Source organism: Oncorhynchus tshawytscha, linkage group LG19, assembly GCF_018296145.1.
Source record: "Oncorhynchus tshawytscha isolate Ot180627B linkage group LG19, Otsh_v2.0, whole genome shotgun sequence".
Lineage (NCBI taxonomy): Eukaryota > Metazoa > Chordata > Actinopteri > Salmoniformes > Salmonidae > Oncorhynchus > Oncorhynchus tshawytscha.
This window is the reverse complement of record NC_056447.1, coordinates 15,452,358-15,472,759: the sequence shown is the minus strand read 5'-3', so window position 1 is coordinate 15,472,759 and position 20,402 is coordinate 15,452,358. Positions and strand designations below refer to the sequence as shown.

General features: G+C 41.6%; 1 protein-coding gene across 1 annotated transcript in view; it reads left to right on the top strand.

The window, feature by feature from the left end:
* Window positions 1-20,402, top strand: part of brsk2a (BR serine/threonine kinase 2a) — a 512,190-nt gene that overhangs the window by 378,659 nt on the left and 113,129 nt on the right. Inside the window, exon 5 of the mRNA XM_042302009.1 lies at window positions 7,143-7,259. Coding sequence (XP_042157943.1) covers window positions 7,143-7,259 — 117 coding nt within the window. The remainder of the gene's footprint in view (window positions 1-7,142; window positions 7,260-20,402) is intronic.

Sequence of the window (20,402 nt, the reverse complement as noted above, 5' to 3'; positions counted from 1 at the left end):
CTCCCACCATTGACTCCATATTGAGCCAATCTATGGTGGCTTTGTCCTTGGGTGGTAGCTAGGTAAAGCAATGCTGACTTTATTGACAGCGGAGGTTTTCTCCCTGGATGTGTTTATGTCCTATCATCATTATCTCTGATAGGCCTCTGAGAGCTACATAATGGGAAATCATTTCCCCCTGTTGTTTCCTTCCCCCCTTCCTTATCTTCCTTCTTCCAGAACGCCTGTTAGGGCATCAAGGTGAAACACATGGAGGATGAGTGGTGGTTGAATGGAGAGATGCCAGGGAGGGAAGTTAGAGGGGTTATTGTAGGGGGAGGAGGGAAGATGGAGTTGGTAATTGGATTTTGTGTAAGTAGGAGTACAAGGACAGGTTGGGAGTCTGGTTGGGTGGAGGAATTGGGAGACAGGTTACATGGAAGAGATGATGAGGAAGGGATCCTCTGCACAGAGCACAAAACAAGACAGAAGGGCTGAAGATTAACCAAATGTATCAATAAAAAAGGAAGTAGCCTAATTTATTAAATTACCACAATGATGATACTGACCAGTGGCACACAGTGACATTGAAACACCAACCAACTCTAGCTGTAACTGCAAGCTTAGGTCCACTCTCCTTGCTTCCATTTTATTTTAACACAAGAGAAGAGTCTATCCTGGTCCCAGATCTATTAGTGCTGTCATGCCAACTCAGTGTGACATTGACCATGCACAAACAGCTCTGGAACCAGGCTAAAGAGTCTTGCCACTCGTTCACTCAATCTCCTGCTCCCCTGACAGCTCATCCTCCTGTTTATACTGAGTCTTTGTGGAGAGACTTTTGATAGCTCCTCTCATTCCCTCTAATCAAGCTATGATTCACTCTACATTGAAAAGAGAGCCTGTGTGGCATGTACTGTATACAGTAAGGCTTCAGTCAGACAGCTAGCGCTAGGATTGCAAAATTCTGGTAACTTTACCAACATTTCTAGGTTTTTCCAGAAATCCTGGTTTGAGGATTCAGGATTTCCTGCTTGTTCCCTCCTAATTCCGTGAATCTTCCAACCAGGATTTCTGGGAATTTTGGTAAAGTTCCAAGAATCCCGTCCACCCTCCCTGTCAACAACCGAAACCTACTTGAAGGTAACTCCCTGTTGCCCATAGGGGCCGGTTTCCACATCATCTCCCAATGTCCTCAGACATGGATGTCGAATACTGACTTGTATCAAGGGTGACCTGGCTGCATTTTTTAATTTTATTTAACATTTATTTAACTAGGCAAGTCAGTTAAGAACAAATTCTTATTTTCAATGACAGCCTAGGAACAGTGGGTTAACTGCCTGTTCAGGGGCAGAATGACAGATTTGTACCTTGTCAGCTCGGGGGTTTGAACTTGCAACCTTCCGGTTACTAGTCCAACACTCTAACCACTAGGCTACCCTGCCACCCCATATAGTGAGGATCGCTACAACATGTACCAATGATAGGCTAATCCCATGTAAATCATATAGCCTAATACGCTATGCTTACTACAAGCCAGCTGAGGATTATTATAACAATAGAATATAAATAGAATACAATACAAAATGATTGTCGATTGGTTAGAACAGAAATGTATCTCCTACCTTTCCCAACACCCCCAGATATACACACACATTGAGAGGCACAGGGTCAGCAGCAGTGCAGCACCCCTGGATGGAGAGTAATTGTGGGGGGTTAAGTGCTTTGCTCAGGGGCACAACGGCAGGAGATGGTACATGGGATCGGAGACTTGCAGCATCCCAGCTGCCATTTCAGTTCCATTCCCACCAACTTCAGTTCCATTCCCATCAACATTGCTCTAATCTGCAGCGGCATGTGAACCTAGCAAAACCTAGAAAACTCATCAAGAGGTTTGGATCTCTTGGCGTAGGGGCTAAAGAGTTGGTTTGACAGTCATTTGACCTGGGTTTGAGTCCCAATTGGGAGTACCCGGGAATTCATTGTCGGCATTTCTAGAACACCTGATCCCATAGGAACAGAGGTGAGCAGACTTGGTTTGAGATTTAGAACCCTAATACTTGCGTCATATTCCCACTAAAAGTTCAAAGAAAATGAGAGGGAACCTACATTAAAACATTATGGATAATTTAACGTTTGGAGCCAACATGGAGAATGGTTAGCCAACACTGAGTACAGTGTCAATGACCGTGGGTTCACCAAAGTTAGATTGAGTTATATTCAAGCGCTGGAATTGTACAGCTTGATTAACAACACCTCTCTCCAGATGACAAACGACTGGGAGAGCTATCCACGGTGCTGTGTGAGGGAGATTATAGTAGTAGAGGTGCTCTAATGTGTCAGGGAGACTTTAATTACCTATTATGGGATGTCAGTGTCCTGACTGATAATACAACGCTCCACATGCAATTTGTCCAGTCTTGGGATAGATCTGTCTTTAGGCCTGTTTTATTGCAATGTAGATGGTGTGTGTGCTCATGTTAGACTTCTGTGATGCTCTTCTATGTGTATCGTTTGTGTTGGGGAAACAGGTATGTATACCGTTTTACAGCATGATATAGAGGGTGTTCATGCAGGCAATGTTGACTTTGACTATTCAGGTTTACAGTGTTGTTTAGTCTCTGTTTGTCTGATTAGGGTGGGTACTAAGGTCTATTTAGATTTGTAGTATATCACTTACAGTGAGGAAAAAAAGTATTTGATCACCTGCTGATTTTGTACATTTGCCCACTGACAAAGAAATTATCAGTCTATGGTAGGTAGGTAGGTTTATTTGAACAGTGAGAGACAGAATAATAATTCAAAAAATCCAGAAAAACACATCAACACTGTTATAAATTGATTTGCATTTTAATGAGGGAAATAAGTATTTGACCCCCTCACAATCAGAAAGGTTTCTGGCTCCCAGCTGTCTTTTATACAGGTAATGAGCTGAGATTAGGAGCACACTCTTAAAGGGAGTGCTCCTAATCTCAGCTTGTTACTTGTATAACAGACACCTGTCCACAGAAGCAATCAATCAATCAGATTCCAAACTCTCCACCATGGCCAAGACCAAAGAGCTCTCCAAGGATGTCAGGGACAAGATTGTAGACCGACACAAGGCTGGAATGGGCTACAAGACCATCGCCAAGCAGCTTGGTGAGAATGTGACAACAGTTGGTGCGATTATTCGCAAATGGAAGAGAGACAAAATAACTGTCAATCTCCCTCAGCCTAGGACTCCATGCAAGATCTCACCTTGTGGAGTTGCAATGATCATGAGAACGGTGAAGAATCAGCCCAGAACTACACGGGATGATCTTGTCAATGATCCCAAGGCAGCTGGGACCATAGTCACCAAGAAAACAATTGGTAATACACTACTCCGTGAAGGACTGAAATCATGCAGCGCCCACAAGGTGCTCAAGAAAGCACATTTACATGCCCGTCTGAAGTTTGCCAATGAACATCTGAATGATTCAGAGGACAACTAGGTGAAAGTGTTTTGGTCAGATGAGAACAAAGTGGAGCTCTATGGCATCAACTCAACTCGCCGTGTTTGGTGGAGGAGGAATGCTGCCTATGACCCCAAGAACACCATCCCCACCGTCAAACATGGAGGTGGAAACATTATGCTTTGGGGGTGTTTTTCTGCTAAGGGGACATGACAACTTCACCGCATCAAAGGGACGATGGACGGGGCCATGTACTGTCAAATCTTGGGTGAGAACCTCCTTCCCTCAGCCAGGGCATTGAAAATGGGTCGTGGATGGGTATTCCAGCATGACAATGATCCAAAACACACAGCGAAGGCAACAAAGGAGTGGCTCAAGAAGAAGCACATTAAGGTCCTGGAGTGGCCTAGCCAGTCTCCAGACCTTAATCCCATAAATATGTAGAGGGAGCTGAAGGTTCGAGTTGCCAAACGTCAGCCTCGAAACCTTAATGACTTGATTAAGGTTTCGAGGCTGACATTTGGCAACTCGAACCTTCAGCTCCCTCTACATCTGCAAAGAGGAGTGGGACAAAATCCCTCCTGAGATGTGTGCAAACCTGGTGGCCAAAACCAAGAAACATCTGACCTTTGATTGCCAACAAGGGTTTTGCCACCAAGTACTAAGTCATGTTTTGCAGAGGGGTCAAATACTTATTTCCCTCATTAAAATGCAAATAAATGTATAACATTTTTGACAAGCTTTTTTCTTGATTTTTGTTGTTGTTATTCTGTCTCTCACTGTTCAAATAAACCTACCATTAAAATTATAGACTGATCATTTCTTTGTTAGCGGGCAAATGTACAAAATCAGCAGCGGATCAAATACTTTTTTCCCCTCACTGTACAGATGCAGTAAAGGTTGAAGGGTATTCTTACTTTTAAAACACATTTAACATTTTGTTCAGTCTAGGCTGTTATTTAGCCATATTAGCTTACAATAATAATCTGCTGTAAACAAAACAACCAATCACTCTCACAAATCTGACTTCAACTGCTGAAAATAAGATATTAAACTGTATGGGTATTACAATGTTATTTCCATTACAAAGTATTTTAACTATGCAATATAAAACCGACTATCATAATCCGACTATCATAATGCACCAAATAGATACATAAAAACAGATGAGCTGTGCTACAACTCTGGTTTTATGAATGAAGCACGATCCAGCTAACACAGAACGTTCCTGTAATGTTCCCTAAAAGTTGTCCTTTGGTTGAAGAAAAAAGGTTCCCTGACTGTTCTTGGAATGATAATGTGTTAGCTGGGAAAAGTTCTGACAGCAGAATGAATCCCCTCGAGGATTCACCCCAGCCAGAAATTATGTCATAGGAGGTTAAACGTCCATTTTGATGAGCCACTCTTCAAAGAGATTTGTCAGGCAGTCATGGCAGCCATTGTTGCTCCCTCTGTCATTAGCCCAGGAAAAGATTAAAGCACTTCCATGACACCCTGACATCCTGTCCTGTGGCAGTATCTCTCACCATCTCTCTGATCTCGGCAAAGATACATATCTGTTTAAAGTATCGAGACCAGCCTAGACGAAGAGAGAGAGGGAGAGAAAGGGAGAGAGTGTGTGTGTGTGTGTGCGTGTGGGTGCACATGCGTGCTTGCGTTTGCATGGGCCTGTGTTTGTACTTGAGTGTGTTTTGTGCATGTGCCGCACACATACAGTCAGACAGCTCTCAGCTGTGGCTTGGCAGACATCCTCACAGCAGCACAGTATGATGTCGTGTCGGGAAAAATACTAACCAGGAATAGATGCTAAACGGATGATCAAGAAACGGCTCACTGCCTTTGAAAGTTCTCACATCAAAATGTCTCTTTAACCTCAAGATCACATCATCCAACACTGTGGCCACTCAATCCCAGTCGTAAAGGGATTCAACGTCTGCTGCTCTTCATATCTACTTACACGGAGTATACAAAACATTTCGATCACCTGCTCTTTCCATGACAGAGACTGACCTGGTGAATCCAGGTGAAAGCTAAGATCCCTTATTGATATCACTTGTTAAATCCACTTCAATCAGTGTAGATGAAGAGTAGGAGAGACGTTAAAGAAGGAATTTAAGCCTTTGCCTCTTCAGATGAAGAGGAGGACGACCGTGACAGTATTTATATTTTTTACAACTTTTACTTCACTACATTCCTAAATAAAATATTGTCCTTTTTACTCCATACATTTTCCCTCACAATCCAAAGTATTCTTTATATTTAGAATGCTTAGCAGGACAGGAAAATTGTGAAATTTTCACACTTATCAAGACAATACGTTGTCATCCCTACTGCCTATGGTCTGGCAGACTCACTAAACACAAATGCATCTTCTGTAAATAGTATCGAAGTGTTGGAGTATGCCCCTGGCTTTCCATACATTTTAAAAACAAGAAAATGGTGTTGTCTGCTTTGCTAAATATAAGGAATTTGAAATGATTTCTACTTTTACTTATACTTTTGATACTTAAGTATATTTAAAACCGAATACTTTTAGACTTTTACTCAAGTACTATTTTACTAGGTAACTTTCACTTTTACTTGAGTAACTTTCTATTAAAAAGGTATCTATACTTTTACTCAAGTATGACAATAGGATAATTTTTCCACCACTGAGTCTTGAGACATGCATTGTGTATGTGTGCAATTCAGAGGGTGAATGGGCAAGACAAAAGATTTAAGTGCCTTTGAATGGGGTATGCTAATAGGTGCTATGCACACAGGTTTGTGTCAAGAACTGCAACACTTCTGGATTTTGCACACTGAACAGTTTCCTGCGTGTATCAAGTATGGTCCACCACCCACATGACATCCAGCCAACTTGACACAACTGTGGGAAGCATTGGAGTCTCTCTCCCTGTCTGTCTTAAGGCCTGTTCAGAGATGAGCGAGAGGGACACAGCAGCTGTATGCTCGGTCGTCTCCCACACCAGGATTGTATATTCAGTAGGAACGACTTGGGCTGAAAACAGGATGTACCTAGCTGAATTGTCCAATAAGTGATGTTTGTTTTTGGTTTCCATTACAAAACATTTTGCTATGGGGCAAAATGTTTTATTACGGTGTGCACTAAATTCAAATTGCTTAAAAGTGCATCCCTCCCTAGCTCTTCGCTGAACAAGTCACTGTTTAGACATGGCTTTTGCCTGTTCACTCATTTCTAATTGGTGATTATTTTAGTAGTAGTGGAAGGTTTAATTTGTTTCTCGTACTCATGGACTGAATTTGCTTGGCTACTCCAGGCTCCTTGCTTCGGCCAAACGCAACGCCACGCTCACGGATATTAGTTTCTTCTCTACTATGAATCTGGATCTGAGTACCTCCCGGAACCTTCACTGAATGTGAATACATTCGCGGCCGTCTGATTGGTCCGGAAACTGATGGGTTGGGCCAGAATACATGTGGGTAAAGCGGTGGTTTGAAAATTTATTGTTGGCTTTGATACTCTGATTGGTTAGAGACGATTCAATCACTGATTACTTTGTTTTGTATGATGCCCCTTGTCACCACAAACAACTTCAATGATAGCATTCGTGTGTGTCTGTGTACTAATCCATAGGATGTTTGATTAATGCCAAAGCTAAAACATAATTGGCTCATAATCTATGTATTGTACATTTGCTAACCATTTGCTTTCTCTCACTCTCGGTTTCCCTCCCTGTCCTTCGTCCCCTCTCTCCCTCCCAGCCACAGAGATTTGAAGCCAGAGAACCTGTTGTTAGATGAGAAGAACAACATCAGGGTAGCAGACTTTGGCATGGCCTCTCTACAGGTCGGCGACAGTCTGCTGGAGACCAGCTGTGGGTGAGTACAGAATAAAATGTTAGTACAGGAGTATAAGGACAGAGCATCACAGGAGTCTAAAACAATTGAAAACAAAAACTTCATTTTAAGTGATAAGTAGACATTGGTCTGAAGCCGAAAAGGAAAGGAAATTCATATGAGCACCACAGTGCCTACATCACCCATGCTCTACCAAGTTTTTCAAGCACACAGTTTTGACATAATATAGTAGCTAAGTATAGGTCTATTGGTCTATTGTAGTTCAAACAATGTGTATGTTGCTTAGGACTCAAACCTTCTCAAACATTGTAACGGCTTTCGTAGGTGGAAGAAGGTGTGGACCAAAGCGCAGTGTGGTACGAGTTCATGATTTTAATAATGGAACACTGAAATACAAAACAACAACGTAAAAAAAAAACAGTCCTGTAAGGTGCAGAAAAACACTAAACAGAAAATAAAACAACCAAAATGGGGAAAACAGGCTACCTAAGTATGATTCTCAATCAGAGACAACGAACGACACCTGCCTCTGATTGAGAACCATACCAGTCCAAACACATAAACACAACATAGAAAAAAGAACATAGACTACCCACCCCAACTCACGCCCTGACCAAACTAACACAAAGACATAATAAAGGAACTACGGTCAGAACGTGACAAACATATTATACTCAATTGGGGCTACTCCCACAATATTGTGATTTGTACTGCATAGAAGTTCAAATATTGGATTCTTCACACAATAATCCCATTCCACTACTTTTAAGACAAGACCATCATGCTTGATTGAGTGAGCGGTTTTGTCTTGTAGTAATGTGGCTTTTTAAACTTTTTAAATTTAGCACTACATGTCCTTGAGAAGAAAATAAAAAAATACATATTTTTGGGGTCAGTAGGTGCCCAATATAATACCAGGTTGTGGTGTGTTGGACACAGTCACTCATACATTACCAGTCAAAAGTTTGGACACACCTGAGTATTCAAGGGTTGTTCTTTATTTGTATTATTTTCTACAATGTAGAATAATAGGGAATATATCAAAACTGTGAACTAACACATATGGAATCACCAAAAAAGTGTTAAACAAATCAAAATATATTTTACATTTTAGATTCTTCAAAGTAGCCAACTTTTGCCTTGATGACAGCTTTGCACACTCTTGGCATTATCTCAACCAGCTTCATGAGGTACTCACCTGGAATGCATTTCAATTAACAGGTGTGCCTTGTTAAACGTTAATTTGTGGAATTTCTTTCCTTCTTAATGCATTTGAGCCAATCAGTTGTGTTGTGACAAGGTAGGAGTGATAACCTATTTGGTAAAAGACCAAATCCATAATATTGCAAGAACAGCTCAAATAAGCAAAGAGAAACGACAGTCCATCATTGTTAAGACATGAAGTTCAGTCAAATCGGAAAATATCAAACTTGGAATGTTTCTTCAAATGCAGTTGCAAAAACCACTAAGCATTATGATGAAACTCGCTCTCAGGAGGACCACCGCCACAGGAAAGGAAGATCCAGAGTTACCTCTGCTGCAGAGGATAAGTTCATTAGAATTACCAGCGTCAGATTGCAGCCCAAATAAATGTTTCACAAAGTTCAAGAAACAGACATCTCAACATCAACTGTTCAGAGGAGACTGCGTGAATCAGGCCTTCATGGATGAAATTCTGCAAAGAAACCACTACTAATCTTTATGATGAATTATACCAATCAATCCAAACTGTGCAGTGGCCAATTAATGAATGGACAGAGACATATGTTACAAAACAACAAAAAGTTGAATGACATTCGGAGATTGTCATGCCATGATATTGAAGTGCCCAAAGTCGGTATACTTTATTTATCATTTGTGTGGTTGGCACAGAACCCTGTTGGTGGAAAATCCATTGCATATATTTTATATAACTGTAAACATGGTATAAAAATGTTGAAAATCTGATATCCCCTAGCTGATCATTGTCTGCAGCTAGCTCTGATTGTAATGTAATGAAACAAGCAGGGAGAGTGAGCTCGTCTGTGGTGTCGGCGAACCCTTAACCTTCTGGCCCGTAGCCCTGCGTGGCATCGACTGTGCCGCGAAAGTATCCGCGTTTATAAACCCAATAGATGTGCCTAATCATAGTCACATAATTTGCCATAGTGTATTGTTGATTTTGGGCCAGATAGCACTGCATTTTGCTTTGTATTTGTGATCCCAATAGGTAAGGCAGTTGTGTTTTTACAATGCTGTAATGTGTTGGTCCCGTGTAAGATGCCCCCGTGTTTTTTTGTTTGTTCATTTGCGTTGTTTGTAACTTATTTTTTAAACTTATTTTGTACATCAATCAATCAAAAAATATCTATAGAGCCCTTCTTACATCATCTGATGTCACAAAGTGCTGTACAGAAACCCAGCCTAAAACCCCAAACAGCAAGCAATGCAGGTGTAGAAGCACGGTGGCCAGGTAAAACTCCATAAAAAGGCCGGAACCTAGGAAGAAACCTAGAGAGGAACCAGGCTATGACGGGTGGCCAGTCCTCTTCTGGCTGTGCCGGGTGGAGATTATAACAGAACATGGTCAAGATGTTCAAATGTTCATAGATGACCAGCAGGGTCAAATAATAATAATCACAGTGGTTGTAGAGGGTGCAACAGGTCAGCACCTCAGGAGTAAATGTCAGTTGGCTTTTCATAGCCGATCATTCAGAGTATTTCTACCTCTCCTGCTGTCACTAGAGAGTTGAAAACAGCAGGTCTGGGACAAGGTACCGCGTCCGGTGAACAGGTCAGCCACAGACAGAACAATTGAAACTGGAGCAGCAGCATGACCAGGTGGACTGGGGACAGCAATGAGTCATTAGGCCAGGTAGTCCGGAGGCATTATCCTAGGGCTCAGGTCCTCCGAGAGAAAGAAAGAGAGAGAGAATAAGAAAGAGCATACTTAAATTCATACAGGACACCGGATAAGACAGGAGAAATACTCCAGATATAACAGACTGACCATAGCCCCCCCGACACAAACTATTGCAGCATAATTACAGGAGGCTGAGACAGGAGGGGTTGGGAGACACTGTAGCCCCGTCCGACGATACCCCCTGACAGGGCCAAACAGCCAGGATATAACCCCACCCACTTTGCCAAAGCACAGCCCACACCACTAGAGGAATATCTTTTACCACCGACTTACTATCCTGAGACACGGCCAAGTATAGCCCACGAAGATCTCCCCCACGGCACGAACCCAGGAAGATCACATTAGTAACTTAACCCACTCAAGTGACGAACACCTCCTAGGGACGGCATGGAAGAGCACCAGTAAGCCAGTTACTCAGCCCCTGTAATAGGGTTTGAGGCAGAGAATCCCAGTGGGAGAGAGGGGAACCGGCCAGGCAGAGACAGCAAGGGCGGTTCGTTGCTCCAGTGCCTTTCCGTTCACCTTCACACTTCTGGGCCAGACTACACTCAATCATAGGACCTCTTCAATAAGACTTAAGGGTTGAGACCGAGTCTGCATCTCTCACATGGAAAGGCAGACCATTCCATAAAAATGGAGCTCTATAGGAGAAAGCTCTGCCTCCAGCCGTTTACTTAGAAATTCTAGGGACAGTAAGGGTGCCTGCTTCTTGTGACCATAGCGTACATGTAGGTATATAAGGCAAGACCAAATCAAAAAGATGGGTAGGAAAAAGCTCATGTAATGCTTTGTAGGTTAGCAGTAAAACCTTGAAATCAGCACTAGCCTTAACAGGAAACCAGTGTAGAGAGGCTAGCACTGGGATAATAAGATCACATTTTTTGGTTCTTGTCAAGATTCTAGCAGCCATGTTTAGCACTAACTGAAGTTTCTTTAGAGCATTGCAGTAGTCTCACCTAGAAGTGGCAAAAGCATGGATTAATTTTTCTGCGTCATTTTTGGACAGAAAGCTTCTGATTTTTGCAATGTTACGTATATGGAAAAAAGCTGTCCTTGGAACAGTCTTGATATGTTTGTCAAAAGAGAGATTAGGGTCCAGAGTAATGCCGAGGTCCTTCACAGTTTTTTTTGAGACGACTATACAACCATCAATATGAATTGTCAGATTTAACAGAAGATCTCTTTGTTTCTTGGGACCTAGAACTAGCATCTCTGTTTTGTCTAAGTTTAAAAGTAGAAAGTTTGCCACCATCCACTTCCTTATTTCTTAAACACAGGCTTCCAGAGATGGCAATTTTGGGGCTTCACCATGTTTCATCGGAAAGTATAGCGGTGTGTCGCCCGCATAGCAGTGAAAGTTAACATTGTTTCCGATTGACATCACCAAGAGGTAAAATATATAGTGAAAACAATAGTGGTCCTAAAACGTAGCCTTGAGGAACACCGAAATGTACAGTTGATTTGTCAGAGGACAAACCATTCACAGAGACAAACTGATATCTTTCCGACAGATAAGATCTAAACCAGGCCAGAACTTGTCCGTGTAGAACAATTTGGGTTTCCAAATTGATGAGTGACACCGGTTGAGCATTCCCACAGCATTTCCTTCCAGAAGCCATGAGAAAATTGTCCAGCTGTGGGGACTGTGCGAGGGGATTTATACTACTATCTGTACTTATTTGTGGCACAGATGCTGTTTCATCCATTTGAAGCTGGGCTTGCAACACAGCTATCCTTGCCATAAGGCAACCGTTCTCCTGTATATTATGAGTACAGCGACTGCTCATTATTAGAAGAAATAATGTTAATGTTACTACTTATCTTCGGCTGGTGAAGGTCCTGATGAGCCACATCCAGATAAAGCTTCCGGGGTGAAAAAGTTGAATGAAAGAAGTAGAGCGAGGGGAAAAAATTTAAATATAAAATGTAATTAGAAAGTAAAAACCGTGAAGTTGGGAAGGTAGAAAAGTAAGGTTAGCGATAAACCGCACAGCAGCACATAAACAAGTTGTGACCGGAAATTACGTCAAGCACTTACATAATGTTGCCTCTACCATTTCTTATGACTGAAAAAACTTCTGGACATCAGGACTGCGATTATTCACCACGGACTAGCAGAATCTGTGGCGACAGTTAGCCTAGTGGTTAGAGTGATGGACTAGTAACTGAAAGGTTGCAAATCCCTGAGCTGACAAGGTACAAATCTGTCGTTCTGCCCCTGAACAGGCAGTTAACGCACTGTTCCTAGGCAGTCATTGAAAATAAGAATTAGTTCTTAACTTACTTGCCTAGTTAAAACCTCTTGTGACTCTAGAGGCAGTATTTTCAAAAAATGTTCCCGTTTTAAACGGGATATTTTGTCAGAACAAGATGCTAGAATATGCATATAATTGACAGCTTAGGATAGAAAACACTCTAACGTTTCCAAAACTGTAAAGATATTGTCTGTGAGTATAACAGAACTGATGTTGCAGGCGAAAGCCTGAGAAAAATCCAATCCGGAAGTGCCCAGGTTTTGAAAGCGCTGCGTTCGAATGAGCTGTGAATAAGCTATCAACCAGATTACGCTTTCTACGTATTCCCCAAGGTGTCTACAGCATTGTGATGTAGTTTTACGCATTTATGTTGAAGAATAGCCGTAAGTGGCTACATTGCACAAGTGGTCACCTGATGGCTGCCAGGGTGACTCTCGCGTAAAATACAGAGGAGTGAAAACCTCCGAAGCTCATCAAAGGTAAACCATTTCATTTGATTGCTTTTCTGATTTCCGTGACCAAGTTACCTGCTGCTATCTGGACAAAATGCTATGCTAGGCTATCGATAAACTTACACAAATGCTTGTCTAGCTTTGGCTGTAAAGCATATTTTGAAAATCTGAGATGACAGGGTGATTAAAAAAAGGCTAAGCTGTGTCTCAATATATTTCATTTGTGATTTTCATGAATAGGAATATTTTCTAGGGATATTTATGTCCGTTGCGTTATGCTAATTAGTGTCAGGCGATGATTACGCTCCAGCATGCAAATAAAGGTAAAAAACGTTTTTTTCCTTTTAAGACTCTGACGAGCCCGACGTGAAGGATATACCGCTTCCTCGGAAACAGTCCCTGATCCCTGTGATCTGCGTGAAGAGGAGGCAGCGAAACAGGATCCGAAGAGGGTGCTGCCTTCTGAATATTCGTAGGCGGTCGAATAAACCCCCACTTCCCTCCATTCTGCTAGCAAACGTAATCCTTGGAGAATAAAATTGAGTTGCGCAGAAGAAAAAACTACCAACGGGACATTAAAAACTGTAACATCTTATGCTTTATGGACGACAACAATATCAACATACAGCTGCTTGGTTATACGAAGTACCGGCAGGATAGAACAGCGGTGTCTGGTAAAAAAAAGGGGCGGTGGACTATGTATTTTTGTAAATAACAGCTGGCGCACGATATCTAAGGAAGTCTCGAGCTATTAATCGCCTGAGGTAGAGTATCTCATGATAAGCTATAGACCATACTACTTAACCGAGAGAGTTTTCATCTGTATTCTTTGCAGCTGTTTACACACCACCACAGTCAGAGGCTGACACTAACACAGCATTGAATGAGCTGTATTCCGCCATAAGCAAAAAAGAAAACGCTCAACCAGAGGTGGCACTCCTAGTAGCCGGGGACTTTAAAGCAGGGAAACTTAAATCCATTTTACCCAATTTCTATCAGCATGTTAAATGTGCAACCAGAGGAAAAATAACTCTGGACCACCTATACTCCACACACAGAGACGCATACAAAGCTCTCCCTCACCCTCCATATATGCAAATCTAACCATAATTCTATCCTCCTGCTTCCTGCTAACAAGCTAAAATGAAAGCAGGTAGCACCAGGTACTAAATCAATTTTAAAAAGTGGTCAGATGATGCCGATGCTAAGCCACATGACTGTTTTTCTAGGATATGCATATAATTGGTAGCATTGGCTAGAAAACACTCTGCATTTTCTTAAACTGTTCAAAAAATGTCTGTGAGTATAACAGAACTGATATGGCAGGCAAACACCCGGGGATAATCAATTTTTGAGGTGACCACCCATTGAAATGCCTGTCTATGGGAAAATTGAAGAAAATCCTCCCAGACTGCAGTGCCAATGGCTTCCACTAGATGTCAACAGTCTATAGAAAGTGTTTCAGGCTTGTTTTTTGAAAAAGTAGCTAGAATTTGTAGTTTTTCAAGGTGGCTCGCATTTTGACTGTAGTGTTGTGGCTCGCATGGACAAGGGTGCGCACTTCGTTATTCATCTTTGGTATTGAACACACTATTCTCCGTCTTCAATTTGATTGTTTATTTACATATTAGGGTACCTGAGGGTTGATTAGAAACGTTGTTTGACTTGTTTGGACAGAGTTTATTGGTAACTTTTGGGATTCCTTTGTATGCATTTTGAACGAGTGGAACAGGTGGATTACTGAATCAAACGCGCCAACTAAACTGACTTTTGTGGGATATGAAGAAGGACTTTATCGAACAAAACAACCATTTGAGTTGGGACTCTTGGGATTGCAAACAGAGGAAGATGGTGATTTATTATTTATTTTATTGCTATTTCTGACTTTTGTGATGCCTCTGCTGGTTTGGAAAATGTTTTTAATGTTTTGTATGCGGGGCGCTGTCCTCAGATAATCGCATGGTATGCTTTCGCCGTAAAGCCTTTTTGAAATCTGACAAATTGGTTGGATTAACAAGAAGTTAAACTTTTAGATGATGTATGACACTTGTTTTTTTCATGAATGTTTAATATTATGATTTTTGTATTTTGAATTTCGTGCACTGCAATTTCACCGGATGTTGTCGAGGTGGGTTGCTAGCGGCACGTCTAGCCCAAAAAAACAAATCAAAATATAGTTTTGATTTTTGATTTTTCAAAATACCCATCCTTTGCCTTGATGATCGCTTTGCACACTCTTGGCATTCTCTCAGCCAGCTTCACCTGGAATGCTTTTCCAACAGTCTTGAAGGAGTTCCCACATATTCTGAGCACTTGTTTGCTTTTATTCCTTCACTCTGCGGTTCAACTCATCCCAAAACATCACAATTGGGTTGACATCAGGTGATTGTGGAGGCCAGGTCATCTCATGTAGCACTCCATCACTCTCCTTCTTGGTCAAAAAGCCCTTACACAGCCTGGAGGTGTGTTGGTTCATTGTCCTGTTGGAAAACAAATTATTGTCCCACTAAGCGCAAACCAGATGGGATGGCGTATCCCTGCAGAATGCTGTGGTAGCCATGCTGGTTAAGTTTGCATTGAATTCTGAATAAATCACAGACAGCGTCACCAGCAATGCACCACCACAAAATCATACCTCCTCCTCCATGCTTCAACGGTGGGAACCACACATGCAGAGATCATCTGTTCACCTACTCTCACAAAGACACAGAGGTTGGAATCAAAAATCTCAAATTTGGACACTTCAGACCAAAGGACAGATTTCCACCGGTCCAATGCCCATTGCTCGTGTTTCTTGGCCCAAGCAAGTCTCTTCTTCTAATTGGTGTCCTTTAGTAGTGGTTTCTTTGCAGAAATTTGACCATGAAGGCCTGATTCACACCGTCTCATCTGAAGAGTTGATGTTGAGATGTGTCTGTTACTTGAATTCTTTGAAGCATTTATTTGGGCTGCCAATTTCTGAGGCTGGTAACTCTAATGAACTTATCCTCTGCAGCAAAGGTAACTCTGGGTCTTCCTTTCTTGTGGCGGTCCTCATGAAAGCCAGTTTCATCTAAGCTTGATGGTTTTTGCTTGATGGTTTTTGCGACTGCACTTGAAGAAACTTTAAAAGTTCTTGACTTTTTCTGTACTGACTGACCTTTGTGTCTTAACATAATGATGGACTGTCATTTGTCTTTGCTTTTTTGAGATATTCTTGCAATAATATGAACTTATAGTGCTTCTGTATACCATGCCTACCTTGTCACTACACAACGGATTGGTTGAAACGCATTAAGAAGAATAGACATTTCACAAATTAACTTTTAACAAGGCACACCTGTTAATTGAAATGCATTCCAGGTGACTACCTCATGAAGCTGGTTGAGAGAATGCCAAGAGTGTGCAAAGCTGTCATCACGGCAAAGTGTGTGTCACGGTCGTCCTCCTCTTCATCTGAAGAGGAGAGGCGAGAAGGATCGGAGGACCAAAATGCGGCGTGATATGTGTTTTAATAAATATCATGAATTTTAATAAAGAAAACACTGAACACTGAAACACTATACAAAAACAGTAAACAAATAACAACCGTGAAGCTAATGCGAGCTGCGCTGAAACAAGCCATCAACAGACAATCACCCACAAACAAACAGTGCAACCCAGGCTACCTAAGTATGATTCTCAATCAGAGCACCTGCCTCTGATGAGAACCATACTAGGCCGAAACATAGAAATACCCAAATCATAGAAAAACAAACATAGACTGCCCACCCCAACTCACGCCCTGACCATACTAAATAATGACAAAACAAAGGAAATAAATGTGTTATTTCGTAGTTTTGATGTCTTTGCTATTATTGTTCAATGTAGAAAATATTAAAAATAAAGAAAAACCCTTGAATGAGTATGTGTGTCCAGACTTTTGACTGGTACTGCATGTGTGTGTGCTAGCCTGGCTACCTGCTTGTGTGTGTGTGTGTGTGTGTGTGTGTGTGTGTGTGGTCATTCTGAGAAAAGGCAAGTAGACAATGGAGAATGTTAGACAAGAAGCTAGCTGTCAACTCTTTGTCCGTTCACTGAAAATCCCTAGAAATATCAAAACAATTATACTCCAACCATATTATCTCAGCCATGTCTACTCTACTGTTATATAACAAATGTTCTTGTGGCCAGCCCTGGCAGTTGCTTTAGGGGCCTTTCTATCTTACCTATAAAACAACATCTACGGGAAATGCTTGGTAGAGATAAAGAGAGAGCTAGATACCACTTGCATTGTCCTGGATCCTCCCGGTACTGCTACTCATTTCGTTAATCAGCTCCGGATGTCTAAGTTACCGGCCTTCTAGGCATCACTTAACACTTTTTGTTTACTTTATTGGACATATTTTGTAAAGGCATACACCTGTCTATATAAGGTCCCACAGTTAACAGTGCATGCCAGACCAAAAACCAAGCCATGAGGTCGAAGGTATTATCCGTAGAGCTCCGAGACAGGATTGTGTCGAGGCACAGATCTACTGAAGGGTACCAAAATGTTTCTGCAGCATTGAATGTGCCCAAGAACACAGTGGCCTCCATCATTCTTAAAAGTAAGAAGTTTGGAAACACCAAGACGCTTCTTAGAGTTTACTGCCTGGCAAGCTGAGCAATCGGGGCAGAAAGGCCTTGGTCAAAAACCCGATGGTCACTCTGACAGAGCTCCAGAGTTCCTCTGTGGAAATTGGAGAACTTTCCAGAAGGACAACCATCTCTGCAGCACTCCACCAATAAGGCCTTTGTGGTAGAGTTGCCAGAAGGAGGCCTCTCCTCAGTAAAAGGCACATGACAGCCAGCTTGGAGTTTGACAAAATGCCTCTAAGGACTCTCACACTGTGAGAAAGAAGATTTTCTGGTCTGATGAAACCAAGATTAAATTCTTCGGTCAATAGCCCAACACGCTAACCACTTTCCACCGCAAATGCGTGATGCGGACAAAGGCGGAGGTGGTGGATTGGAATGCAACCAATGCAAAAAAACAGATATCTCTATCTTGAATTTATAATGGGGATTCTGTTAATATGTTAATTAAATTGACGCATGGGTGGGTCAATCGACTCGTAAGGATTTTAATAAATGAAAACTGCAAACATCGGCCATCTGACACTCCAAGCAGGCTCAAAGTATTTGATGAGTCTTTCATCCCAGGTCCGGAGAGAAGAGTGGAGAGGAGTGGACACAGAAAAATTCCACAGCTGTCCTTGTATTGACAAATTAATATCCATCTCAAAACAAAAAATACAAATTATTTGTAGTTCTCTGTTCCTTAGATTCCCTGCAAGCCACCTAGGTACGTAGATAACCAGCTCCCATTCACCCAGGCTTCTCTGATGTTTTGTGTGTTTTGACATTTGCCTCGGCTTAACCTAGTGTATCAGCGAGTGGGTGTTCTCTCTCACTCATTTGCATAATGCAGTATGACATCTGCAATCACGACGGACGTATTTGCATAAGGTGCTTGTTTGCATTAATGCAGAACACCATCGTGGCGAGGTTCATTATCAGCACACCTGACAGTGCGTCAGGCAGGAAGTTCAGCAGTCAGCGGTGTTATTCATGGGCAGCTAATGGGCTCTGTGTTTACAGGCCTGTGATAGAAGCTTTCAGTAGGATCCAATATCCTGCTAGTTAGACGATGGAATACAGGAACAGGAGTGGTGGGAGGGCAAACGTCACCTAGATGTCACCTCGCTGGGTTGTGTTCATTAGGCACCAAACAGAAGAAAACAGACAAACAGGGAGTCATCAAAACATTTTCTGTTGCGTGCCCTAATTGAGCAAGACCCTAGTTGAGGTTGCATGAGTCTGTTGATTTGACTCACAGCTAGCATCCATATGCAAACACTGGTCCTATTCAAATACAGTACACTAATATTCTCTAACAATGCATACTTCTTTCTTCTGCTCCTTGATTGTGTAACTAGTCTGACTTGACCAGATTGTTGGAAAAATCTGTTTAGTGGAACCCTTGCGTACAGGGTAAGAAATCATTGCCATTTTAAAAAATCCATCCTTCTTTGGAGACTGTAAGAACAAATGTTTCCTCAAGCATTTTCTACTCATATATATCCATTACATACATTGAATATACAGGTACACTACCTTTTAAAAATGTGGGGTCACTTAGAAATGTCCTTGTTTTTGAAAGAAAATGTTAAAAATTGTCAATTTAAAATAACATCAAATTGATCAAAAATACAGTGTAGACATTGTTAATGTTGTAAATGACTATTGTAGCTGGAAATGACAGATTTTTTGTATTGAATATCTACATATGCATACAGAGTTCCATTATCAGCAACCATCACTCCTGTGTTCCAATGGCACGTTGTGTTAGCTAATCCAAGTTTATCATTTTAAAAGGCCAGTTGACCATTAGAAAACCCTTTCGCAATCATGTTAGCACAGCTGAAAACTGTTGTCCTGATTAAAGAAGCAATAAAACGGGGCTTCTTTAGACTAGTTGAGTATCTGGAGCATCAGCATTTGTGGGTTTGATTACAGGCTCAAAATGGCCAGAAACAAAAGAACTTTCTTCTGAAACTCATCAGTCTATTATTGTTCTGAGAAATGAAGGCTATTCCATGCGAGAAATTGCCAAGAAACTGAAGATCTTGTACAGCGCTGTGTACTACTCACTTCACAGAACAGCGCAAACTGGCTCTAACCAGAATAGAAAGAGGAGTGGGAGGCCCCGGTGCACAACTGAGCAAGAGGACAAGTACATTAGAGTGTCACAAGTCCTCAACTGGCACCTTCATTAAATAGTATCCTCAAAACACGAGTCTCAACATCAACAGTGAAGAGGCGATTCCGGGATGACTATTGTAGCTGTGAAAGACAATGTTAAAAAGGTGATCATGTTAGCTAAGTTCACTAGGAAGAATATGTTGGTTGGAGAAAAAGTGCATTTGGTCTACTTACCAATGTTTAGCCAACTGTACAAAGTTTCTACTGGTAGGTTGCTAAGTAAACATTACCAGCTAACAGTACATCAGCAAATAAGCCCCTCTGCACGTTCTGCTGCTTGACAGGCATAGCCTACAAATGATGGAAAATTAATCTAAACCACTCATACTTGTCATATATCCAATTAACCTAACGTATCTGAAATTGCATGATCAACTGATGTTTACTGATCATGAGAAGCATGCAGTTATTTGCTGTATAACTCCAATAATAGAGCAAAATGTGTTTTGCATTGAATAATTGAATACAATTTGTAGTTCTGACTATGATATTACAACGAAATACTTAACATTTATTTAACAATCCCTTGAAACGGCACTCAGTTGTCAATGGTTTTAGCAGAGCTGGGGGGCAAATCGAATGCTCTTGTCATGCCCTGGTCTTAGTATTTTGTGTTTTCTTTCTTTATTTGGTCAGGCCAGGGTGTGACATGGGTTTATTTTGTGGTGTGTTTGTGTATTGGGGTTTTTCGTAGGTTTTGGGATTGTGGCTTAGTGGGGTGTTCTAGCAAAGTCTATGGTTGCCTGAGGCGGTTCTCAATCAGAGGCAGGTGATTCTCGTTGTCTCTGAT